The sequence below is a fragment of the Antechinus flavipes genome, chromosome 5 (assembly GCF_016432865.1).
Source record: "Antechinus flavipes isolate AdamAnt ecotype Samford, QLD, Australia chromosome 5, AdamAnt_v2, whole genome shotgun sequence".
Taxonomy (NCBI): domain Eukaryota; kingdom Metazoa; phylum Chordata; class Mammalia; order Dasyuromorphia; family Dasyuridae; genus Antechinus; species Antechinus flavipes.
In genome coordinates, this window is record NC_067402.1 from 234447166 (window position 1) to 234473627 (window position 26462).

A 26462-nucleotide genomic window follows, 5' to 3' on the forward strand; every position below is an offset into this window, starting at 1 on the left:
CCACCTAGCTGCCTATAGAGAGTAAATGTCAGACTTCTGAGTTGATGATTTATCCACTATGCCATCTAGTTTCTCCTGCTAGTCATATTTCAAAGGTGAATGATGACTAGTAAACAGCTCAAATGCTTCTTAAGTATCCTTATAAATATCAGGGGAAATTAAGAAAAAATCTCCAACGTGTTGGATGAACCTTATTGAATTTGTTGAAAGATATGAACAGGGATATATATATGCATATATTTGAATATATAAATAATTCCATGATAATCCATTTTTTATCTTATCTATCTATGTATGTTTAAAACTCTTTATCCACTTATTTGCTCTAACTAGTGAACCCAGAGAACATTTAAAAGAAAAAGCAGAATTTCACTCAAGCATCACAGTACTTTGGTATAATGTTCTTGCTTGCTGTAGATTGCTGACAACAGACGATAACATTCCAGGCATCCAGCCTCTTCCGACACAATGTGGTTGGTCATTTTTTCAGCTTCTTCTGTCTGCCCCATCATGGCCAAAACCTGAGCCTAAAAAACAATTTCAAGGCTTTGTTTTTTAAATATACAATAGTATTTCCACCCAAATAAATTATTTTACTTGCCTTAGCCATTTTGTATATATTAATAATATTTAGATTTAAGGATTTTTGGAACTTGTCTAGTAACTCGCTGATATTGCTGCATTAACCATTTGATAATTTCTAGTGCTTCGGTCATTGGCAAGGAACATATGATAATAAAGGAGCCATTTGAGAATGAAAGATTTTGCCTAGACTCCAGTTCTGAATATATATTTTAGTTTTATTGTGCTAATAAGTTTCATTTGTTGCTCCCTTAATGAGGAGGAAGAGCAAAGACTGCTGACCTGCATAACAGTATCTTTAGTGAATGAATTCAACACTTAGTAGCATTTTACTATATAAAGAGAAAATAACTATTGTACTAGAGATGCTAGGATTTCTTGACTGAAAGAATGCCACTGATTGGTTCAAATACACATTGTTTATATTTTTGTCTTATTGGGATTTGATAATTGACTGGCATCCTAGGATTTGTAATTTACAGGAAGAAGTATTCCCTCTCAGTCATGAGAGTGATTTGGAGCTATGAAGATCCTTGAGCTGGAGAACAGAGATGAGTAATGCCTGGAAGTTTGGGATATAATACATCTAGTCTATAAGAGAAGAAGAAGAAAGAGTGGAGACTACAGGTTTCTAAATGGCAGTAGAAGCTGTGGGGGATCTTCCAAGTTCTACTCAGGACATAATAAGCCAAGATGGAAAGACTCAAAGAAAGCCACAGAGACGCAGGCAAAAAATACAAATGGAGGAGAACAGAGAAGTGTCAGAGAGCTTGAGGTAGGCCATCAGGCCTATCGATAGGCCTATCAAAAACAAAGACGGAAGCTACTGGTTTTACTTACCTTTTCAAAGACTCAAGGAACGTCATCCAAATAGTATACTTTTCCCCCAACTTCCTCTCATCATGCCTGTCTCACAACAGATACAGCCATATACTGTGCTCACTTCTTTTACCAAAACAGTTTCTTGTAACCTCACTTTTACCTCAAATATAAAGAGGTCAGAAATTAACTAGCAATAAACAAAAATTTTGATTGCCCAGTGAGCCAAAGCTATTTTACTACTAGAAATTTTAACTGGGGACTTCAAGCTATTTTGATCATGTTATTTACTTTTTCTCTGATATAAACTCCGTAAAATAGAGAAAAGCACCAAGTGTACCCAAAAGCTATCATATTCTGTCTAGGTCAAAAAGCTCAATCTTGAGCAGGGCTATAAAGTTTCCACACAAGGTCTGCTACTGCTTAACTCTTGTAATTTCTACTATTTTCAGTTTTCTTGCAGAGAGGAATTTTCCCTTTAAAAGCTACCAAGTATGACTGAAGTTTGCCTTCTGGCTAAAATATCTCCATTTCCCCAAATTGTTCTCAGAACTCAGTATTACCAATTCATGGATGTCAGTTCTTAGCCCTCTTTACCTTTGAATTCAACTGTTCTTACCAGAGCCAGCTGGATTTCCTTAGCTGAAGGCTGGAGTGCTGCAGCTTCACGATAAATCTGTAATGCCTCTTCATATCTGCCAGTATTGTAATATAGTGCTCCCAGAGGGGACAGTATTTCAGCTGTTTGTGTTATATCCAAGGCCCTAAACGTTAAGAAAAAGCACATCTTTTTTTTTTCTTTAACTTTTATCCTTCCCTGGATTGTGAGCTGTACTAATTGTTAGCTCTTCAAACTTCATTTTGAATGATTTTTGTCCATATCATTCTATAACAATTTCCTTTAAGAGATATGTTTTAGGAATGTTCATACTTGGAGAGGACTATCTCTCCTAAGAACTTTTGCTCAAATTTTATGATATTGAAGAAAATACAGATAATTTATTGAGCATAATTTGATAAGAATCTATTATATGTCAGATGTTAGTTAGGGGCTAGCAATACCGAGTCAAAAATGAGACTGCCCTCAAGAAGGTATATAATGATGTTTTCCTTTTAACAAAGAGATAACTGAGTCATTATATTTATTCAAAAATACACATTTGAAGGGTTTTTTCTTGGGGAGGCAATGGATTTATGTTGATCCATCTGCATTCTTATACCTGGACATATTTAAAAAAATATATAACTGATTTGGGCTATCTAGACTGTGATTTCAGAAATATGGGGATTTCTACTGGAACATTTCACCATCTGAGGGAATCATGAAATTAAGTATAGACGAGGATAATAATATGCTTGAGTGTTTTCATTGAAAGGCTATAATACTACTCAGCATTCAGGACTATTTGAGCTGATAAAAGAAATTAATATATCATGGCTAGCATTTAAGATTCTCAACAAAAACAAAGATAATAGGTGACTTGGGAGGTTTTTGGAGAAAACGTAGGCTTTCTCAGGCTTTTGAACAGTATGGAAAATAAAGGGGAAAAAAATGTCCTTAGGCAGATAGATGGTGCAGTGGATAGAGTACCAGCCCTGAAGTCAGGAGGACCTGAGGTCAAATTAACTTCAGACACTTAACACTTCTTAGCTGTGTGACTCTAGGTAAGTTACTTAACCCCAATTGCCTCAGCAAAAAAAAAAAAAAAAAAAAAAAAAAAAAAAAAAATGCCCTTCAGGAGCTGAGTCTAATAAATCTCAGATTCACTAATGGGAGAACACCACTGTCATGAAAAGATTTAACATACTTTCTACTTATACTATACTTATTCTTATTTTAGCATTCCTTTGCTTAAAGGATTTGCATAACTTTGCAAAGACTCCTCATCTCTACTCAGTGTCCTTTAAAATAAAAAAATGAGAAAACTACTAGCAGTTCTGGGGCTAAGAGAAAAACTGTATAAAAGTTTTAGTGTAGCCCTTCTACAAACTAAAAAGTCAGAAAAGAAGTAATTAACACAACCAATTTCATTAGATTACTCAACTAGTAAAATACACATTGAGATGATATCTATATCCCACTTTCCATCCTCTGGAATGACACATATTAAATGTAATGTCTTTTCCAGGTGATAGTTGCTGAAATATTTGAAGTCAGCTGTCTTTCCTAGTATTAGCAGAGGAAAAGTATCAAGCAAATGGCTAGAAAAAGGAAAGTTAAATTTATGAGGAGCTTCAAAAGAACTGTGAATGTTTTCTTTTAGGACAAGTGGAAGAAGAAACTTTCTTTTTCATCTTTCATGCTTACCGTTTGTACCATTCTTCAGCTTCTTTGTTCTCTCCCAAAGACCTGTAGAGTCTACCAAGGTTAACCATAGCCACATGATGATGTGGGCTAAGTTGGATGGCTTGTTGGTAGTGATACATTGCATTTTCTGGAGTTCCTGAAATGAGGGAAGAGATTTATGAGATTTGGATGTCCCTGAAGTTGTCAAATAATTGAATATTTTAATTTCTCTTCTAATGTTATAATTAAATTGATTAATATTAATTCAGCAAACTATGAATTAATTTGCTTCTTCTACTTCCTGATGTTTGGTTTGGGGATTATTTAACAAAGTTGCCAAATATCTAAATTTAAAGTAGGTCATTAGCATCCTCAAGTAAGGGTTGAGCAGGATACATAAAAAGAAATCATATATCATTAAATCATAAGAACTGAAAGAGATCTTGGAAATAACTGGTATATGAATTAATCTTTACAGTATCCCTAACAAGTGGCTATCTAATCTCTGTTTGAACTCTCCAGTGACAAGCATTTCAATATATCATAAGGCAGTCCACTTTGCTTTTGAACTATTCTGATTATTAGGAAGTTTCTCTCAATTTTGAATTTTCCTTCCTTTCAGTTTCATCTGTTGGTCCTAATTCTAGCTTCTGAAGTTACTTATTGTTGTGGAAAAAGAGGTAATGAATACCCAAATAATTATGACAGAAAGTAGAATGTGATGTAGAAAGCCCCCCAAAAAATGCTATGAGAAATTTTAAGAAAGACATAACTTAAAGCAGGGAGGAAAAGGAGAAAAAATTGGTGGTAATGATCAGAGAAGTATTTCTGAGGAAGGTAGCATTTGAAATGGCTCTTAAAAGGAGGAAATTCCACAGAGAAATGGATGTGTGAAAGATTCCTATCTTTGATTCCCAACACCCTTCCCCCACCCTAGTTAATGTAATTACCCTTTAACTCACAAATCCTGGTCCCTTTTGAATTCCAATAGAAGATCTGGACCTGTCCCAGCCCCACCAGAATCTGAGCCAACTTTGGGCTACATGCAAAAGCCCCTCGAGCTAAATCTCTTATTATAAAAGGGCCACACTGGGAACCCCCTCTTTATAGAGATTCCAAACATGCTAGCCATGTGAGGACCCTCTGTCTACTAGACCCTCTGTCTACTAGACCCTCTGTACCTTCAACTGTCTCCTTACTTCCAAACCCAATAATAAACCTCTTTTATCAATCTAGCTCTCAGGCCAATAAATGCCTTTATTGGGAATTTGCCGCTACTAGACCTCATTTATCGCTTTATCCTTTCGCTGAATCCAAGGGGGTTGCAGGGGAGCTTTGCTTGACTTCCTGTACCCCAAAACTGCCACTAGACCTCAACTAAACCCTAATTTGATTTAGGTACCCCAAATCTAGACTTCAACAAGATGGCAGAATATATATATATATATATATATATATATATATATATATATATTACTAGTAAAGGAGATGGCTTAAGAAAAGGCATAGAAAACTTAAGAGGCTAGGAAGAAAAGAAAAATAGGCCAGTTTATGTGAAGGCAAATATTATGAGATCATTTTAAAAATTTAATATTTTATCTTTTCTCAATTATATGTAAAAACAATTTTAACTTTAAAAAAAATTTTAGTTCCAATTTCTTTTTCCCTACCTCCACTGAGAAGGCAAGCAATATGAAGTAGGTTATACATGTGTGGTCATGCAAAATACATTTCCATGTAAGTCCTGCTGTGAAAGAAAAGAATAAAAATTGAGAAAAAGAAAGCAAAGAAAAAAACTATCTTTGATCTGCATTCAGATTCCACCAGTTCCTTCTCTGGAAATGGAAAACACTTTTCATTTTAAGTCTTTCAGAACTGTCTTGAATCATTATGTTGCTGAGAAGAGCTAACTTATTCATAATAGATTATCATACAATATTGCTATTACTGGATACAATATTTTCCTGGTTCTGCTCATTTCACTTTGTATCAGTTCATGTAAGTCTTCCCAGGGTTTTCTACAGCATCCTGCTCATCATTTCTCATAACACAATAGTATTCCATCACAATCACGTATAACAACTTGTTCAGTCATTCCCCAATTAGTGAACATCTCCTCAATTTTCAATTCTCTGCCAGCACAAAAAGAGCTGTTATAAATATATTTATACATATAGGTCCTTTTTCCTTTAAAAAAAATGTTTTTGAGGGGAAACAGACCTAGTAGTTGATTTGCTTGGTTAAAGAGTCTGCCTTTGGGCATAGTTCCAAATTGCTCTCCAGATTCATTGGATCAGTATACATAATTAAAAACCATGTATTTGTGTTTTAATTTTCCCATACCCCCTTAAACACTTGTCATTTTTCTTTTTTTTTCCTATTAGCCAATCTGGTGGCTGTAGCAGTAGTAGCTCTGAGGAGTTGCAGTTCTCTAATCTATAGTGATTTAGAGCATTTTTTCACATGACTGTATAAAATAGCTTTATTTTGTCTGAAAACTGCCCATTCACATCCTTTGACCATTTATCAGTTGAGAAATGGCTCTTATTTTTATAAATTTGACTCAGCTTTGAGTCATATTTGAGAAATAAGATCTTTATCAGAGAAACTTACTATAATTTTTTTCACAGTAATGATTGTTTTTCCCTATTATTCCTAGTCTTCCTATCAATTATTCCTTATTCCTACTTTCTTTCCTTTTACCCTGTTCATTCTCAAAAGTGTCTTGTTTCTGAATTAAATAAATAGCCAAATTTTCTATTCAGTTTTATTTCATTGAATGTCTATTTTTTCCCCAGAAGGATTATACTCTGTTGGCTGGGTAGGTAATTCTTGATTGTAATCCTAATTTTTTTGCCCTCTGAAATATCATATTTCAAACCCTTACTTATATCCTTTAATATAGAAACTGATATATCTTTCGTTATCCTACCTAGCTCAGTGACATTTGAATTATTTCTGTTTATCTGCTTGCAATATTTTCTCCATTACCTGCAAGCTCTGGAATTTTGCTGTTATAGTACATGGACTTCTCATTTAGGGATTTCTTCTAGCAGGTAATCTCTGGATTCTTTCAATTTCTATTTTTCCCTCTGGTTCTAGACTATCAGTGCAGTTTTCCATAATAATTTCTTAAAAGATGGTGTTTAGGCTCTTTTTTAAAAATCATAGCTTTTAGGTCCATATCATAGTCCAATAATTCTTAAATTATCTGTCCTGGATCTATTTTCCAGATTAGTTTTTTTTAATGAGATGCATGATTATTCATTCTTTTGATTTTGTTTTATTATTTTTTTGATGTCTCATAAAATCAGAAGCTTCCACTTCCCCAATTCCAATTTTTAAGGAACTATTTTCTTCAGTAGCTTCTGAACCTCATTTTCCATTTGACCAATTCTGCTTTTTGAAATATTTTCTTCACTGGATTTTTGTGCCTCCTTTACCAAACTGTTCTTCCATGAACAATTCATATCTTATTTTGAAGCTTTGGATGTGGGTGTTTTGACTTCTTATGTCTTAACTGCCTTCTTCTGAATTTGTGCTTTGAGGCCTGGAGAGACTTACATGAACTGATGCTGAGTGAAATAAGCAGGACCAGAAGATCAATATATACTTCAACAACAATACTATATGATGATCAATTCTGGTGGATGTGGCCCTCTTCACCAATGAGATGAACCAAATCAGTTCCAATAGAGCAGTAATGAACTGAAGCAGCTACACCCAGCGAAAGAACTCTGGGAGATGACTATGAACTACAACATAGAATTCCCAATCCCTCTACTTTTGTCCACCTGCATTTTTGATTTCCTTCACAGGCTCATTGTACACTATTTCAATGTCCGACTCTTTTTAGACAACAAATTAACTGTTTGGACATGTACACATATATTGTATTTAACTTATACTTTAACATATTTAACATGTATTGGTCAACCTGCCATCTGGGGGAAGAGGTGGGAGGAAGGAGGGAAAAAGTTGAAATAAAAGGATTTGCAACTGTCAATGCTGAAAAATTACCTATATACCTATCTTGTAAATAAAAAGCTATAATAATAAAAAAAAATTGTGCTTTGATCTTTCCTGTCACCATATTAACTTTCTATAGATAGGATCTTTGTTTGTTGTTTGTTCATTTTCCTGACCTACTGCTTGACTTATAACTCTAAATAGAATTTTCTTTCTGGAATAGAGGGGATACCATTCCAAGCATCAAGGTTTTTGTGCAGCTATTTTCAGAGTCAATTCTGTGGATATTAAATTTTTAATTTTTCCAGAGTGGCATGACCTAGGGGAGAAGTGTGTTTACTACTCCCTTGGACTATGCATTGGTCTGAAAGTGACCACTAGCAGTCTTTTCAATCCTGGAACTGTGACCAGGATCTCTGTTCCCTGAGGCTGCAAGATCTAATGTACTGGTGATCTTCTTTGCCTCAGGACTAAGATCCAGGACTGTGCTCCAGATACACATAAAGGCAATATAACAGAGTCCTGCTCCTGGTGCCAGAAAAGGGACTCCTATTATTACAGATCCTTTTGACCAGATTTCTGATCCCCTTACCATTTGTGAACTGAGAAGTGTGAAAACCATCCCTACCACTACTAATTTAGTTGTCTTTCCTGCCAACTTACTAAATTGTCTTGGGCTCAAAAAATGTTTCACTCTTTCTCTTTAGGGATTCAGCTATTGTAGAATTTGTTTTGAGACATTTGAGGAAAAGCCTGTTCCCCCCCAGAGAGAGAGTCTCTGTCTTTTTACTATCATCAAGGTTCTACCTCCATGAGATGATTCTTGAAAGGCAGATTGGAACCAGAATGTGATATAGCCCTGTAGAGGCCACCCTGAGTAACAATTAAAGAATATTAGTAAAAAGAAGTAAGTAGTAAGAAGTAAGAAGAACTAAGAAGAGTAAGAAGATAAGGAGTTTATTCAGTAGGCAATGAGGAACCACTGAAGATTTTTGATGAGGAAAGTGAGATAATAATATGGGTACATTAAGACTTTGATAATTTGAGTGATGAGAAACAGGAAGTAACAAAAGTCTAGGTTCAATTAAATGAGGGCCAACATATTCAACTTATTTTTTATCCTTCCTAACTTTGTATCATCTGCAAATTAGATAATGATGGTATTTATGTCTTCATTAATATAACTGATATAAATGTAAAATGGCATAGGACAAAGAATCAACTCTGAAACTCAGAAAACAGAGACAAGGATCCATTATCAGCAAACATTGATTTAGTCAAACCAGATATGAGTCTATATGACCATCTGGTCTATAATTCACCATTTTGTTCATATGGAAAAGGATCAGAACTTTAGAGCTGGCAGGGGCCATAAAGACTGCTCAATTCCACAAATGAGGAAACTGAAACCCAGAGAGTTTAAGTAACTTATTCATAATTACATAATCTATCCTGATTATTGAGTTTATAAGCAGCTTACTACTATTCAAATCCAGGTCATCTGATGCTATAGTTGATATTCTATGTACTATTTCAATTGATCAGTGATGGACAGAAGCAGCTACACCCAAAGAAAGAACATTGGGAAATGAATGTAAACTATTTGCATTTTTGTTTTTCTTCCTGGGTTATTTTTACCTTCTGAATCCAATTCTCCCTGTGCAACAAGAGAACTGTTAGGCTCTACATACATATATTGTATCTAGAATATACTGCAACATATTTAACATATATAGGACTGCTTGCCATCTAGGGGAGGGGGTGGAGGGAGGGAGGGGAAAAATCGGAACAGAAGTGAGTGCAAGGGATAATGTTGTAAAAAAATTACCCTGGCATGGGTTCTGTCAATAAAAAGTGATTACAAAATTAAAAAAAAAAAAGATATTCTATGTACTACACTATAACATTTCTCATGAGAGACTCTCACAAATATTTTATGAAGCTGTTGATCTAATATAGATGAAGCTAAGAGGGCAAAGTTATAGGAAGGAAGCAATGTGGTGAACTTCTATCTACAAATGTCTATGAACAGATGCAGAAAATGCTCCAGACTGAATCCTGCTGGTGAAAGTCTCCTAAAAGTCAAAGTGAGCCATTTATCCAGCCCAGTCAATAGAATGGAGCCAAGGAGGTTTACAGAAGAAAGAGAATAGTTTCAGCCAGAAACATTCCATCCATGGAACACAGAGTACCCAGGAAGTGTCTGTGTCCCAGAAGAAGGAGAGATCCTACATCCAAACTGCTTATCTCCAGTATGAACTGAACCAACAAAGGTATTTAGCTGGTTAAAAGAGATAGAATCCAGCAACAGCCAACTCTTGCACAGACCCAAACTCAGGTCAAAAACTAACAAAACAAACTAGAAAGATAGCAAACAAGAGTTTGTCCTTCATCAGGCCTTTTGGGGAGCTCTGTCCCTGAGATTCTGCAATAACATAACATCCAATATCCTAAGAAAGTATCAGCACAACTATTCTAGATCTTCCCTTCAGAACTGGCAAAGTTCTAACATTAAGTCAGAAATTAGGAAATAGGCTGGAAGATTCCAAGCTCAGTGCTCTATCCATGGTGCCACCTAGCTGTGACACTATGAAGCAGGGCACTTAAAAACACAGAAGAGAAAAACTTCAAATCATATATAAGGGGTACCTCAGAGAAAAACACAGTTTGAGCACAAACTACAATTCCTGAAAGTGAATGGAAGAGTTTAAACAAAAAAAAAAAAAAAACCCAACTATTTTTAAATAAATGAAAAAAGAATGTTTAAGGGAAAAAATTAAAACGAGAGCTATGGAAGACACAATTGAAATAGAAACAAAACCTTGTCCAAACAACAAATTCTTTGAAAATCAGTATTGACCAAAGGGAAGTCAACGATTCTTTTTGGCAATAAGAAATATTGAAACAAAGTCACAAAACATTAAAAAAAAAAAGAAGAAGAAGAAGAAGAGGAAGGTGTGTGGTGTCTTATGGCAGAAAGAACTGACCTAGAAAAAATGAAGGAAAAAACTTAAGAATTATTAGACTATCTAAACACCATGACCAAAAAAGGAGCCTAGATATCAAATTTTGAGAAATCTTAAAAGTAAAATTGTCCAAATCTCTTGAACCCAGAGGGCAAAATAAAAACAGAAAGTACCTACTGGTCACCTCCCCAAAGAAAGAAGAAAAAGAAAACTCCCAGGACTTCTCGGTCAATGAAAAAAATCTGGAAGTATCTTAAAAAAAAATAATTCAACAACTAAGGAACTATAGTCAGGATCTTAAATTAGCAGTCACTTGGAATACAGTATTCAAGAAGACAAAGATTTATGAGTTTCCTATCAAGAATAACTTACCCAGCTAAATTGTAAATAATGCTAAAGGTGGAAAATAAATTTTTAATAAAATAGAAAACGTCCACGTTTTCCTAATGAAAAGAATAAAGCTGGGGAGAAACTCTGATATTCAAATACAGTAATGATGAATAACATGAAAAGGTTACATGAACAATTTATAAAGGACTAAGCAGGGATAAATATTTGGTATATTCAACTATGAGTAGACATACATGTATTCCCTTTTAACTCTACCATCATCAGGGTCCATAAAAGGAGTCCAATTAGACAAGACCTGGGAGTAATTATATTTTAAGAAAAGATTGATCTTAAAAAAAGAATGAAAAAAGAGAGAAAGAGGAACACTCTGGGAAGAAGGAAAAAGAAATATAAGGGAAGATTATCTTACCTAATCAAGGCTGTTTCAAAAAGACATGTAAATAACCAATGAAAAGAGGGTAGAGAACTAGCTAACAAATGAATAGCACTTTTATATAAACTAGTCAAAAGAAGGAATACACTTTTGGGTATAGAAATCTATTTCACTCAACGGGAAACAAGAAAAAAAGGAAGAAGGGAGAAGAAATTAAAGGGAGGGCAAAGAATGGAATTCTGAAGTTGTTGCTATGGCTGTTCATCATATCTAACTTTTTGGGACACCACTGGGAGTTTTCTTGGCAAAGATATTGCCATTTCCTTCTTCAGTTCATTTTACAAATAAAGAAACTGAGGCAAATAGTCTTAGAGGTCACACTGTCTGAGGTCAAATTTGAACACATGAAAATGAGTCTTCCTGACTCCAGGCCCAGCACTCTAACCATTATACCTAATCTAGAGAATGTTCACAAATTAAATATAAATGTGATGGAATACTATTGTGTAGAATAAACTCATATCACCATAAAGACCAATTGTGATTCCAGAGAAGTAATGAGAAAACATGCCATCCATTTCCTGATGAAAAGGTAAGAAACTCAGAATGAGAAATAAGACAAGTATTTCTTTTGACATAGTCAATACAGACATTTGTTTTAACTGACTGTACATGTATGTAATAGGGTATGAGGATGAAAAGGCAGATTGGCTGATTAATCTTGATTAATGATAAATCTTGGCTGATTAAAACAAATATGAAAAACATATATAATCCTATAAAGTCATTATCAATTAGAGAAATGCAAATTAAAACAATCTTGAGATAAAATTTTATACTTAGGCTAAAATGATTAAAGGGGAAAGCCACAAAAATATTAGAAAGGATGTAAAAAATTTTGGTAGAATTGTAAATTAGTCAAACTATTTTGGAGAGTAATCTGAAATTATACCCAAAAAGTTATAAAACTGTTGATACTCTTTGACTCAGCAATACCACTCCTAGGTCTATTTCCAAAAATGATTAGGAAAAAGGGGAAAGAACCTATATGTTCCAAAATATTTTTAGCAGCTTTCTTTGTGGTAGGTAGCAAAGAACTAGAAATTATGGAGGTGCCCATCAATTGGGGAATAACTGAACAATATATATGATTGTGATGGAATACTACTATGCTATAAGAAGTGATGAGCTAGATAATCTTGGAAAAACATGAATAGACACATGAAATCACAAAGAGCAAATCAAGCAGAACCAAGAGAACACTGTATACAGTAATAGCAATATTGTTTTAAGGACAAGTCTGAATCACTTTGACTATTACAAACAACCAAATTAAGTATAAAAGGCATATGAAGAGAAGGAACTAATAAATAGAAGTATGTGTAGAATTATTTTTTCATATACGTGCATGTATGTGTATTGCTGTTCAATGGTAGTCATCTATAAGGTGAAATGAGTAGAGAAGAAAAGAAAAAGAAAAAAATTTATCATAATAACCTTATTATATATTTTAAAAGATAGGAAATTTTATATGACAGATTAGCAGTTTCATAAGCATTCATCTTTTTAATATGCTATGTTAGAGAAAAATACTTATTTTATTCTATAAATTAAAAATAAAATGAACAAAATTTTTTTAAAAAGAAAAATATGTATATAACATTTTTGTGATCTACTATTCTAATAGTTACCAAAAATGAAGAAACTACATTCATGCTGAATCATTGATCTCTATATAGGTGGTCTACTTAGACCATAAGAGGAGGCCAGAATGAGAGAGCTAGCATAGAGGGTGTTAGAATCCTTACAAACTATTAAGTCATTAGAATTGATAGAGACAATAATTATCTAATTCAGCTTGGTCCAGTATGATTGATCTGATCTTACAAGGAGATGTTATGGGCCAGAACTTGAAACAAGTTACTAAGTGGAACTGAAAGAAACAATGCTTGTGTTTACACCTTTAGAGAGTCATATAAGCAAGAAGCTCTTAGGGCCAGAGAGCACTCTGGGACAGACATGGAGCACTCCTGGAGGAAGCCCACAAACCCACTCTCGGAGGCGGAGTCAGTTTGATTCCATCTTCCACTTTTGTGCTGGCTGGAGACATTTGGAAGAAGAGAAGCCGAAGCTGGCAGAGGCAAAAGATCAGTGGCAAGAGCTCTTGTAACCAAGGAGAGATAGGCCTCTAAGAAAGCTAACCAGGCCCCAAGAAGGAGATTCAGAAATCAGAGATAATAAAGGATTTGAACTTTTAACACCTGGCTGCATTTGAAGTGATGATTACTTTTAACTGGAACTAAGGCTGCCTCCAGAAAACCTCCTTGACAAGCCTGTTCCCAGAGAGAACGATCATATTATACAAAAGAAGAACACCACAAGGGGATGTCTGGCTATTGATAAACATGTTGAATGTAAGAGGTGAAATGTATATGTGTACCATTGTAGGGAAGACCAAATCCAAAGATATCTCTGGCACACATTACTGTTATATTTTGGGAATTAATATGTAGTGTCACACTCCATTTTAGTGAAGATTTGTTAGAAAATAGGAGTATGTAATCTTGAAAATAAAAATATTTTTATTTCATAATTCCAAAAAAAAAAAAAACTAAAACTAAAATTTACTGCCACTATAAGAAGTACCTAGCCTGGTAACTGAAAATAGAAAACCAATAGCATACTCTCATAAAGTTGTTTTTTTTAATTATTATTAGCATTCAACATAAAGGAAACAAAGACTATTCTGAAAATAATCTTACTCTAAAGAAAAATAGCAAGTGGATTCTATCTAACATCTGACATCTTAAAATACTTCATCAATAATGACTACACCATTTCTATAATCTACATCATATAGAAATACTGTAACCATGACTTGTTTTCGAGGCATTGTTTCTATAGTAGAACTGAAGAGTATTTCATGAGTATAAACTAACCATTGTGAATATATGTGAAGACTACTACTCACTAAGTTAACAAGAATAACTCCTATATATATATAGCCTCAGGGGATTTCCCTGAAGATAGATTTATATAACAATTAGAGAAATCATAGCATCAAGGTATAATGTGGCTATCTACATTTCAAATTACTACTACTACATCACAAATCCATTTCAGTGAATTTTCTTTTTGAGATATTTTTTATGCATCAAAAAGAGAATCAGTATGGATAAATGCCTGTTGGGTGCATATAGACATCTCCTACCCTGTTTAACAGCCAGAAAATTTTGCCTTGACTTCATGATTGACAAAGATGCTGAGTTGGATTCAGAAGCCATCTCATTTGTTCCTTTTGGACTTATGGAAGAAAATGCTTCAAGTGGGAGAACTGTTGCCAGGGAAATAACAAAGGGGCTGGCCATGGAGTAGCTCATGCTGGACTACAGATTTAAGATGGAGTAAGTGAATTATTCATAAACTATGATGGGATAGATACTGTGATGTTGAAAAAGTCTGGCTTTGGATAACAATCCTTCATTTCTCTTTTCCCTTTTGTTTTTCTTTCTTCTGAAAAGAGTCTCAGGAGTGTTCTTTTGGAGCATAGAGAAGCTTATGTTTATTTCTTAAAAATTTGTTTGCATTTTGAATGCAAATGTTGTGGCAGCCTTTTTTCATAGTGCTAGAAACTAGAAATTGACTGCACGGCCATCAATTGGAGAATGGCTGAGTAAATTGTGGTATATGAATGTTATGGAATATTATTATCCTGTAAGAAATGACCAGCAAGATGAATACAGAGAAGCTTGGAGAGATTTACATGAACTGATGCTAAAGGAAATAAGCAGAACCAGAAGATCATTATACACTTCAACAACAATACTATATGAGGATCAATTCTGATGGAAGTGGCTATCTTCAGCAATGAGAGGATCCATATCAATTCCAATTGATCAGAACAGAACCAACTACACCCAACGAAAAACTGGGAAATGAGTGTGGACTACAACATAGCATTTCCACTCTCTGCTGTTGTTTGCTTGCATTTCTGTTTTTCTTCCCAGGTTATTTTTACATTCTTTCTAAATCTGATTTTTCTTGTGCAATAAGATAACAGTATAAATATACATATATTACATTTAACATATATTTTAACATGTTTAACATGTATGGGACTGCCTGCCATCTAGAGGAGGGGATGGAGGAAAGGAGGGGAAAAATTGGAACAGAGGTTTTGGCAAGGGTCAATGTTGAAAATTTACCCATGCATATGTTTTGTCAATAAAAAGTTATAATAATAATAAAAAGTTTGTTTGCCTTTTCAGTTTTTAAATATTTATCTTTTATCTTAAACTGGCAAATATGATAAAAATTATTGACATTAAAATTCTATGGACTATTGCTAGAATACAGCATTGAAGGGAGTGATTGGAGTGTTCCAAAAGAGGAAAGAAATGGATTTCAAATGACAGAATCAAAGAGAATTGTTTAATTTTTATAATTTCCCTGGACAGAGAAAATATATCTATATCTATATGTATCTCCACATCCACATATCTATGCCAGAGTTTCTCTAGGAAAAATGAATTTTAAACAGTTCATGGAGCTGCAACTAGTTGGACTAGCACTAAGGCAGATACCCAACATTTTCCTATATTTGGTGTGAAAGGAAAGCCCTTCCTGAGAAGACAGTCAAAAAAGGGGCTAGAGAAAAAGTTACTCCCATCAGGATGAATAGTCTACCCTAAAGAGGTAGAGAAACAAATGAGTCTACTTGCTCTGCTTACAGAAATGCCATTGTCACATTTGATCTTACTCACCAGTATCCACTAAAAAAACTCCATAATTGTTATGTAAGTCAGAACTCTCTGGACAGTTCTTAATTCCGGCCTGATAAACTTCCTCAGCTCTCTGAAATAATTCCTTTAAAGGACAGAAATAGAAAAATTTAAAACATCAATATTAAATTTAACATTGTCAAAACAGTATGATAACAATCTTACACTGATGACACACTGAGTTGAGGAAATGACCTTTAGTTCTCAAAAGCTATGTCATCAGGGCAAAGTCTGGAAATTACTACTAAATTGGAAAATTTTCAAATATGGTTCTAGTAAGAGAAAGTGTATTTTCCCTGGAGGAAGTTTGGAGAGGCTTACCACTAAAAAATCTGTCATCACCAAAAATGATTTTTTGCCCATAGCCATTGGGAAAATCACTTTAACTCTTTAAATCTCAGTTTCATTATAAAGTAGGAGACTGGGTTAGGAGATCTCTTATAGCTCTAAAAAGAAGAGCTATCTATGATGTGCTAAAGCAATTGAGACTTATGTTTCAAAATCATAAAAGAGGAAAAAGTCCTATGTATTTAAAAATATTTATATTAAATTATTTTTTGTAGAGGGGAAACACTAAGCAAAGTACCTATGAATTGGAGAATGGCCAAATAAATTACACTACATAAATATAATGAAATACTAAGAAATTATGAAAGGAATAGTTTTAGAGAAACCTAGGAAGACTTATCAATGTATACAGAGTAAAGTGAGCAGAAACAGCACAATTTGTATAATTATAATGGTATTAAAACAAACAAAAAATAAAATTTTGAAAGTTGTAAAAACTCTTAATCAATGCAAAAACTAAGCATGTTTCCAAAGCACTCATGAAGAATCATATTACTCACATCATGACAGAGTGCATGAGGCAATTTTTTTTTACATAGCTAATATTGGAATTTGTCTTTTTTGCCTGTGTATATCTTTAAAGTCTTGGTTTTTTAATGGATGAGGAAAAATTGATTTTTTTCATTAAAAAATTTAACTATAAAATTCTTGTGTGATTTTAGTTTGGCAAATATTACTTATAATTTTAATTTTTTCCTAATTACATGTAAAATCAATTTTTAACATTTTTTAACTTTAAGTCTAAATTTTCCCCTCTCCCTTCCTTCCCTTTCTTTGAAAAGGAAAACAGTTTGATATATTATACATGTGCAGGTGTGCAAAACATATTTCCATATTAGCTAAAGAAAACATAGACCCCCCCCCTCAAAAAAAAGAGAAAGTTTTTAAAAGTATGCTTTGATCTGTATTCTGACTTTTATCAGTTCTTTCTCTGTAAGTAGACGACATTTTTCAGCTTAAGTCCTTTGGAATTGTCTTAGATTACTTTTATTTGCTGAGAATAGTTAACTCATTTACAATTGATTATCCTTACACTATTACTGTTTCTGTATAATATATTTTCCTGGTTCTGATGACTTCACTTTGTAACAGTTGATATAAGACCAGTTTTTTCTGAAAGCATCTTGCTCATCATTTCCTATAGCATAACAATGTATCACAATAACATACCACAACTTGTTCAGACATTCCTCAATTAATAAGCATCTCCTCAATTTCCAATATTTTGCTACCACAAAAAAAAAAAAAAAAGAGCTGCTATAATCTCTTTGGGATATAGTGGTGTATTACTGGATCAAAGGTTATTCACAGTTTTATTTTCAGTACAGTTTGGACATACTTTGGCCATCATTCCAAATTGCCCTCTAGAATAGCTGAATCAGTTTACAATTTCACCAACAATGCTTTTAGTGTCTCAGTTTTCTCACAGCCCATCCAATATATAAAATTTTCCTATTCTGTCATATTAGCCAATCTTCTATATGTGAGGTGATATTTCAGAACTGTTTTATTTGTATTTCTCTAATCAATAGTGATTTAAAGTATTTTTTCATGTGACTATAGACAGCTTTGATTTCTTCTTTTGAAAACTGCCTGATCATATCCTTTGACCATTTGTCAATTAGGTAATGATTTATATTTTTATAAATTTGACTCAGTTCTCCATAAATTTGAAAAGTGACAACTTTATCAGAAAAACTTGCTATGAAGATTTCTCCAGTTTTCTACTTTCTAATGTTGGCTGCATTTGTTTGTTTGTGCAGACTCTTTTTAATTTAATGTTATCAAGATTGGCTATTTTATATCTCATAATGCCTCATCATCTCTTATTTGGTCATAATTCTTTCCCTACTCATAAATCTGACAGGTAAAATATTCTAAACTCCCCTAATTTGGTTATGATGTCTCCCCCCCCTTATGTCTAAATCATTTACCCATTTTGATCTGCCTTGTTTTTGGATAGAAAGTACAAATTAAATCCCCATCTATGTCACAAAAGTAAAAAAAAAAAAAAAAAAAACATAGTATATCAGGGTGGAAAGGGTACCAGATTTGTAATCAAGAACTCAGGTTTGAATACTGCTCTTACTGAGTCACTTAATTTAACATTTTTGTGACTTATAAAACAAGGCACTGAATTCAATAATCTTTAAAGTCTTTTCCAATTACTTTTAAATTTCCAATCCATTTTGTGACCTACTTACATTTATGTGGGATTTCATCACAGTTCCAGTTATGATTATTCTGTATTAATCTCCACCCCATTTTTTTCTTTTATCTATTTTTTACCCTTTTTACCCTGTCTGTCCTGCAAAATCTTTTTTGCTTCTGACCAGTACCTCCCCTAATCTACCCTTCCTTTTATCACCCTCTTCCTTTCTATTATTGCCTTCCCCTCTTCAGTTCTGGATAAAATAAATTTAATTATCCAACTTAGTTTGTATGTATGTAAATATGCATGCCTCTAAGTATATAGTCTTTCTTTGAATTCCAATGAAAGTGTTAACTCAACCTTCTTTTCAGTTCCACTGCAAAAGCTCTTGCTTGTGCTCCTCTTTTATATGAGATAATTTCCCCCTTTCTTCTTTCTTCCTCTTTCTATCATGGTATTCCTCTTTCTTACCCTTCTATTATAAAATTAATCCTCAAATAATTTACACACACCCATACCCTCTTTCTAACTGCCCTAATAGTAGTAAAGTTCTTAGCAGTTACTCTTTCATATTTACTTTTTAATATTTTTATTGAGTCTTGCGTTTAAATGTCAGATTTTCTATTTAGTTCTAGTATTTTCATCAGGAAGGATAGGAAATTCTCTATTTTATTAAATATCCATTTTCCCCCTGAGAAAGATTATATTCAGTTTTGTTTAGAAAATGATTCTTTATTATAATCCTAGCTTCTTTGTTTTCTGGAATATCATATTTTGGCAAGGGTAGATCCAAGATGACAGAGTAAAGGCAGGGACTTGCCAAGCTCTCCCAAAACTACTCTAAATTCCTTTAAATAATAAATCCAAACAAATTTTAGAGCATCAGGACACAACAAAAAAATGGGAGTGGAATATTTTGCAGTTGAAGAAAACTTAGAAGGTCAGCAGGAAAAGTCTGTGGTACTAGGATAAAAGAACAACACAGTCCAACACACCAGCAAAGTAAAAACATATGTTAGGCCTCTGAATCAGAGACAATACTTGCAGTTTCTGTACCTCTCAACCCTCTCTCAACCCAGAGACACCAGAGGAGACTTAGAAAGCCATCAGGAAAGGTTTGTCAATAGGGTGAAAGGGACTTGGGAAACAAGGAAACCAGGAATGAGCATGGGCAGTAGTGGTCATGGCAGCTTTCAGAAGCCTCAGTTCACAGGAAGTCTCTTTACTAGCACTGAGGAAGGACTCTGTTGCTTTAGCACACTAGAGCTTAACAGCCACAGTGAAGCAGGGTTACTCCTCACAGTTCCAGGATAGAAAAGAGTGCTTGTGGTCACTCAAAAACATTACTCCCAGGAAAAAAACATACAGATACCTAGAAGCTGTTCTGAAAACAGCTGCAGAAAACCCCAGAAGCTTGGGCCCTTATACCTTTTACTCTGGAAAAGGACCTGTACTTTAACAAAGAGTTAAAAGCCAATTAATAGGCTGGGAAAATAAGCAGACAACAGAGAAAGATTCTGACCATAGAAAGTTACTATGATGACAAGGAAGATCAAAACATAAACTTAGAAGAAGATAACAAAGTCAAAGCTTCTATATCAAAAGCCTCTAAGAAAAATAAGAATTGGTCTTCCACAACCTGAGTTATGGAAGAGCTTAAAACAGATTCTGGAAATTAAGTAAAAGAGATAGAGGATAGTTGGGGAAAGAATTGAGAGTGGTATAAAAGGACATACAAAAAGCTAATGAGAATAATGCCTTAAAAAGCAAAATTGGAGAAACTGGAAAAAACTTCACAGAGAAAAATAATTCCTTGAAAGTTAGAACTGAGCAAATGGAAGCTAATGAATTTATGAGAAATCAAGAAATAATCACACAAAACCAAAAGAATGAAAAAAAAATTGAAAACAATGTGAAACATCTTATTGGAAAAACAACTGACCTGAACAATAGATTTAGGATAATATTAAAATTATTGGTCTATGTAAAAACCATGATCAAAAAAAAAAAAAAAAGCCTAGGCATCATATTCTTTTTTTTTTTTATTGTAGCTTTTTCTTGACAGAACATATGCATAGGTAATTTTTCAACATTGACCCTTGCAAACACTTCCGTTCCAACTTTTCCCTTCCTTCCTTCCATCTCTTCCCCCAGATAGCAGGCAGTCTCATACATGTTAAACATGTTAAAGTATATCTTAAATACAATATATATGTACATATTTATACAGTTCTTTTGTTGCACAAGAAAAATCGGATTTAGAAAGGTAAAAATAACCTGGGAAGAAAAACAAAAATATAAGCAGTCCATACTCGTTTCCCAGTGTTCTTTTGCAGGGGGTAGCTGGTTTTTGTTCATCACTGATCAAGTGGACCTGAACTGGATCCTCTCATTGCTGAAGATAGCCACTTCCATCAGAATTGATCCTCATATAGTATTGTTGTTGAAGTGTATAATGATCTTCTGGTTCTGCTCATTTCACTTAGCATCACTTCATGTAAGTCTCTCCAAGCCTCTCTATATTCATCCTGCTGGTCATTTCTTACAGGACAATAATATTACATAATATTCAGATACCATAATTTACTCAGCCAATCTCCAATTGATGGTCATCCATTCAATTTCCAGTTTCTAGTCACTACAAAAAGGGCTACCACAAGTATTTCGGCACATACAGGTCCCTTTTCCTTCTTTACTATCTCTTTGGGATATAAGCCGAGTAGTAACACTGTTGGATCAAAAGGTATGCTCAGTTTGATAACTTTTTGAGAATAGTTCCAAATTGCTCTCCAGAATGGTTGGATACAGTCAAAACTCCACCAACAATGTATTACCAACAATCCACCAACCAGTTTTCCTATATTTCAGAGTAGTCTTAATTTTCATTTCTTTGATCAATAATGATTTGGAACACCTTTTCATATGAGTACAAATAGTTTCAATTTCATCATCTGCAATTTTCATCATCTGAAAATTGTCTGTTCATGTCCTTTGAACATTTATCAATTGGCGAATGGCTTGATTTCTTTTTTTTATTATTATAATTTTTTTTCTTTAAAAGTTATATGCATGGGTAATTTTACAGCATTGACAATTGCCAAACCTTTTGTTCTAATTTTTCCCCTCCTTTCCCCCCACTCTCTCCCCCAGATGGCAGGTTGACCAATACATGTTAAATATGTTAAAATACAAATTAAATACAAAATAAATATATGTGTCCATTCTTATCTCTTTCTTTAGCTCTTTCAGGAATTTGTGTTGAGCCTACATCCAATTTGCCTTGTTTTTTGAGGCTGTATTTATAGCCATTTTCATTTTGTTATCTTCCAAGTTTGTGTTTTGGTATTCTTTGTTACCATTGTAGCTTTTTTTGGTCAAGTTCTTTTGTTTATTGATTCATTGTTCTAATTTATTTCTTAACCTTTACTTTATGTTAATGTTAATTTCTGTTCTTCTGGGGGTTGGGAAAGCACCATCTCAAGTTTCAATCTTTTTTGTTCTTCTGTTTTCAGAGGTAATTCTGGCAGTCTGCAAGTTTTCAGTGCTTCCAAGGTGGTGTAGTCCCGGGAAAGGTTTCTACTGCCTGCCAACACAAGTGCTAATGCCTCCTTTAGTGTCTGAACTATAACCAAGTTTCCTGCTCCCCTGAAGCCACAAGCCTCCTTTAGTTCTAGAATATCTGTGCGCTCGGTTCCCAAAGCTCTGCTACTATTGATTCCGCCAAGGCCCATAATTGATGTTATGATCTTGTACATTTCAAGTTAGCCCCAATCTGGTATCATAGATCTCTCTTTCTGACTTCCTAAATTTTCTTGTGTTAAAAAATATCTCTCTGATCTTTTATTGGTTCTGCCATTCCAGAATTAAATTTGATACATTATATTTTAAAGTTGTTTGGAGGTGAATGTTGGGAGAGATTGGCTTGTGTTACTGTCTCTACTCTTCCATCTTTGCTCCATATTGTGCCTAACTTTCCATTTAATGACTAAACATCTTTAATAGCTAAAAGTTACACATTTCATTTTAGTCTTAAAGCTAAGCCTTAACTGGCTTACTACAAAATTCAATAACTGTCTTAAAAATCTGAATCTCATTATAGCCCTTTTTCTCACTTTATCTGTGCATAATAATGTACTCATAATAGATTTCCCTCTAGAATGTCATATCTTAATTTCTGTTTTTCAGCACATTTTAAAAAAAGTAAATCAATTAATCATCAATTATCAGTGGAGGGAGGCAGAGCCAAATTAGTGCAGAAAAATCAGGAAGATGTCTGACCTCTCCATAGTACTTCATGAAATAACTTTAAATCAAGCCTCAAAATGAATGATGGAGCAACAAAACCTGGAAAAAGGATGGGATAAAACACCTTCCCAATCAAGATACCTTCTTGCTGGAAGAGCTCAAAAAGGGTTTTTAAACTTAAATGAGAGGTAGAAAAAAAATTGGGAAAAGAAATGAGAGTGAAGTGAGAAAATCATGGGGATTGTGGGGAGGAGACATAGCAACTTAGAAAAAGAAAACATCTCCTTAAACAGAATTGGACAAATGGAAAAAGAGATATAAAATCCACTGAAGAAAATAACTCCTTAAAAATGTAAAATTAGCTAAATGGAAAAGGAGGTATTAACGCTCTGGGAAGAAAATAATTCCTTAAAAATTAGAATTGAGCAAGTGGAAACTAATGATTCTATGAGACATCAAAAATCAATCAAATGAAATCAAAGAGTGAAAAAATAGAAGATGTGAAATATTTCATTGAAAAAATAACTGACCAGGAAAAGAGATCTAGGAGAGATAATTTTAAAATTATTAGACAACTTGAAAGCCATGATCAAATAAAGAGCTTGGGTAGTACCTTTCAAGAAATTATCAAGGAAAACTGCCTTGATATTCAAAACCAGAGAGTAAAATAATAATTTAAAAAACCACCAATCAATCTCAAAATGAAAACTCCATGCAATATTATGGACAAGTACGATAATTATCATGTCAAGGAGAAAATACTGCAAATAGCCATAAAGAAACAATTCAAGTATCACAAACAGCCATAAAAAAACAATTCAAGTATCACAGAGTCACAAGCAGAATTACACATAATTTAGCAGCTTTTAGATAAAGGCTTGGCATACAATATTTTGGAAAGCAAAGGAGCTTATATTACAGCAGAATTAGGCATAATTTTTGGAAGGAAAGATGGACTTTTAAGCTTTCTTGATGAAAAGACCAGAACTGAACAGAAAATTTGATTTTCATATAGAAGACTCTAGAAAAACATAAAAAGCTAAATAGAAAAGGAAAGAAATCCATGCTATTGAATAAGGTTAAACTATTTACATCCCTACATGGGAAGATGATACTTAAAATTCTTAAGAACTCTTATCTCTAGGAGGTGGAGCCATGATGGTGAAGTAAAGGCAGAAACTCACTCAACCTCTCCCCAAATTGCTCCAAATTCCTTTAAATAATAACTAGACAAATCTTAGAACATCAGAACACCCAAAAAGAGAGAGCAAGACATTTTCCACATGAAAGCAACTTAGAAAGTCAACCAAAATGGTCTGTGATATCACAGACCACAGTCCAATGTGCAGACCCATTGTAGACCACAATAGCGCAGTCCCAGGCTCAGTCCTGGATCCAGCACTCAGCCAGACTTCTGAATGAGCAGCAGTACTGGTGGCTTCCAGACTCCTCAGCTCAGAGACACCAAAGAGGACTTGAAAAGTCAAAAGAAAAAGTCTGTGGAGCCAGGGTGGGAGACTAATGCATAATCGCAGTGCAGACTGCACCAGTCCAGCCCCAGCCCTGACCTCAGCCCCAGCCAGGCCCCAACCCAGGCTCAGACCCCAGCATCAGCGATGGGGGAACCTCTGAATCAAAACAATACTAGAGGCTTCTCAGGAGGGAGGACTCGAAAAATCAGTGGAGAGGATCTGTGGCAATAGGTTGGGAATCTGGTGCATAGCCCAGGTCCTAGCCCCAGGTCCTGAGCATCAGCAAAGCAGAACTCTGTTGATTCAGCACATCAGATTAAACAGTTATAGTTACTGGGACACTCCAAACAGCTGCAGGATAGAAAAGAGTGCTTGTTCCTAGAAGGATTTCTGAAAATAAATGTACAAAACCTCTATAGTTTGGGTGCACATCCTCCATTCTGGAAACAGAGCCCTACTTTAATAAAGAGTTAAACAAAGAGTTTAACAAAGAGTTATTACGAATAATAAGCTAAGAAAATTAACATAAAAAAGTTTCTGATCATTTAAAGTTATTATGATGAGAAGGAAGATCAAAACACACACTCAGTAGATGATAACAAAATCAAAGCTCCTACCCTATATCAAAAGCCTCTAAGAAAAATTAGAATTAAGCTCAGATCACCAAAGAATCAAAAGGGATTTTGAAAATCAAGAGAAATAGAAAAAGAAGAAGAAAGAAACATTAGGAAAAGAATTGAAAGTGATGCAAAAGGAAATGAGTATGCTAATGAAGAAAAGAATGCCTTAAAAAGCAAAATTGGTCAGTTGGGAAAGGAGGTATAAAAGCTCACTGAGAGAAATAATTGCTTACAAAATAGAATTGAGCAAATGGAAGCTAATCACTTTATGAGAAATCAAGATACAATAAATCAAAACAAAATTAAAAAAAAAAAAAAGAAAAAACAGAAAACAGTGTGAAATATTTCATTGGAAAAACAACTGACCTGGAAAACAGATCCAAGAGAGATAATTTTAAAATTATTGGTATACTTGAAAGTTATAATTTTTAAAAAAAGAGCCTGGACATCATCCCTCAAGAAATTATCAAGAAAAACTGTCCTGATATTTTAGAACCAAAATTAAAATAGAAATTGAAAGAATTCACCAATAACCTCCAGAAAGAGATCCCAAAATGAAAACTCCCAGGACTACTATGGCCAAATTACAGAACTTCAAGATCAAAGAGAAAATATTGCAACCATACAGAAAGAAACAATTCAAGTATAGTGTAGCCACAAGATGTAGCAGCTTCTAAATTAAAGGACCAGAGGACCTGGAATGTGATATTCTAGAGAGCAATAGAGTTAAGATTACAACCAAGAATCACCTATCCATCAAAACTAAGTATAATCCATCAGAGGAAAAGGTGATCATTCAGTGAAATAGAAGATTTTCAAACGTTTGTGATGAAAAGACCAGAGCTGAATGGAAAATTTGGTTTTCAAATACAGGACTCTGGAAAAGCATAAGGAGGTATTCAAGAAAGTGGTATCATAAGAGATAACTTAGAATTTATCTGTTTACATTTCTACATGGAAGGATTAACTTTCTCATTATTATGGCAGTTAGAAGTAGTATATTGTTGGAATCTTTACAAACTGCTAACTCATTAGAGTTGATAGATTACTGATCTGATCTTACAAGAAGATGTTTTGGGCCAGAACCTGAAACAAGGTACTAAGTAGAACTAATTGATACAATGCTTGTGTTCACACCTTTACTCATTGGAGTTCACAAGTATGGGAGATTCACAAAGTTAATTGTGTAACTTTGTGAATTCACACTTCCCTTGAAGCTCTTAGGGCCAGAGAGCACTATGGGAGAAAACCCATAATCCCTCTCTCTTGTATCCCACAATTCCTCTCTCTCATATATAAGATACAGACAGAGGCTCTCAGACGGAATTCAGACAAATTACATGGAAAGGAGAGCGTCAAGTCAGAAGAAGCCATGAGTCGGAGTTGAGCTAGAACCAGGAGAGAATTACTTCGGAAGGCAAGAGAGACAGATTCATTTTTGTGCTGGCTGGAGGCTGAAGAAAGCAGAGGCAGAGGCTGAAGGACAAACCTTTGGAT

At 34.2% G+C, this 26462-nt stretch overlaps 1 protein-coding gene across 4 annotated transcripts in view; it reads right to left on the minus strand.

Annotated features, from left to right (window-relative positions):
• TMTC1 (transmembrane O-mannosyltransferase targeting cadherins 1) overlaps positions 1-26462 on the minus strand; it is a 261821-nt gene that overhangs the window by 16656 nt on the left and 218703 nt on the right. For all 4 annotated transcript variants that reach the window (XM_051961108.1, XM_051961109.1, XM_051961111.1 and 1 more), the window contains 4 exons: positions 16111-16213; positions 3710-3845; positions 2021-2165; positions 390-527 (listed from right to left, as the gene is read on the minus strand). In XM_051961108.1, coding sequence (XP_051817068.1) covers positions 390-527; positions 2021-2165; positions 3710-3845; positions 16111-16213 — 522 coding nt within the window. The remainder of the gene's footprint in view (positions 1-389; positions 528-2020; positions 2166-3709; positions 3846-16110; positions 16214-26462) is intronic.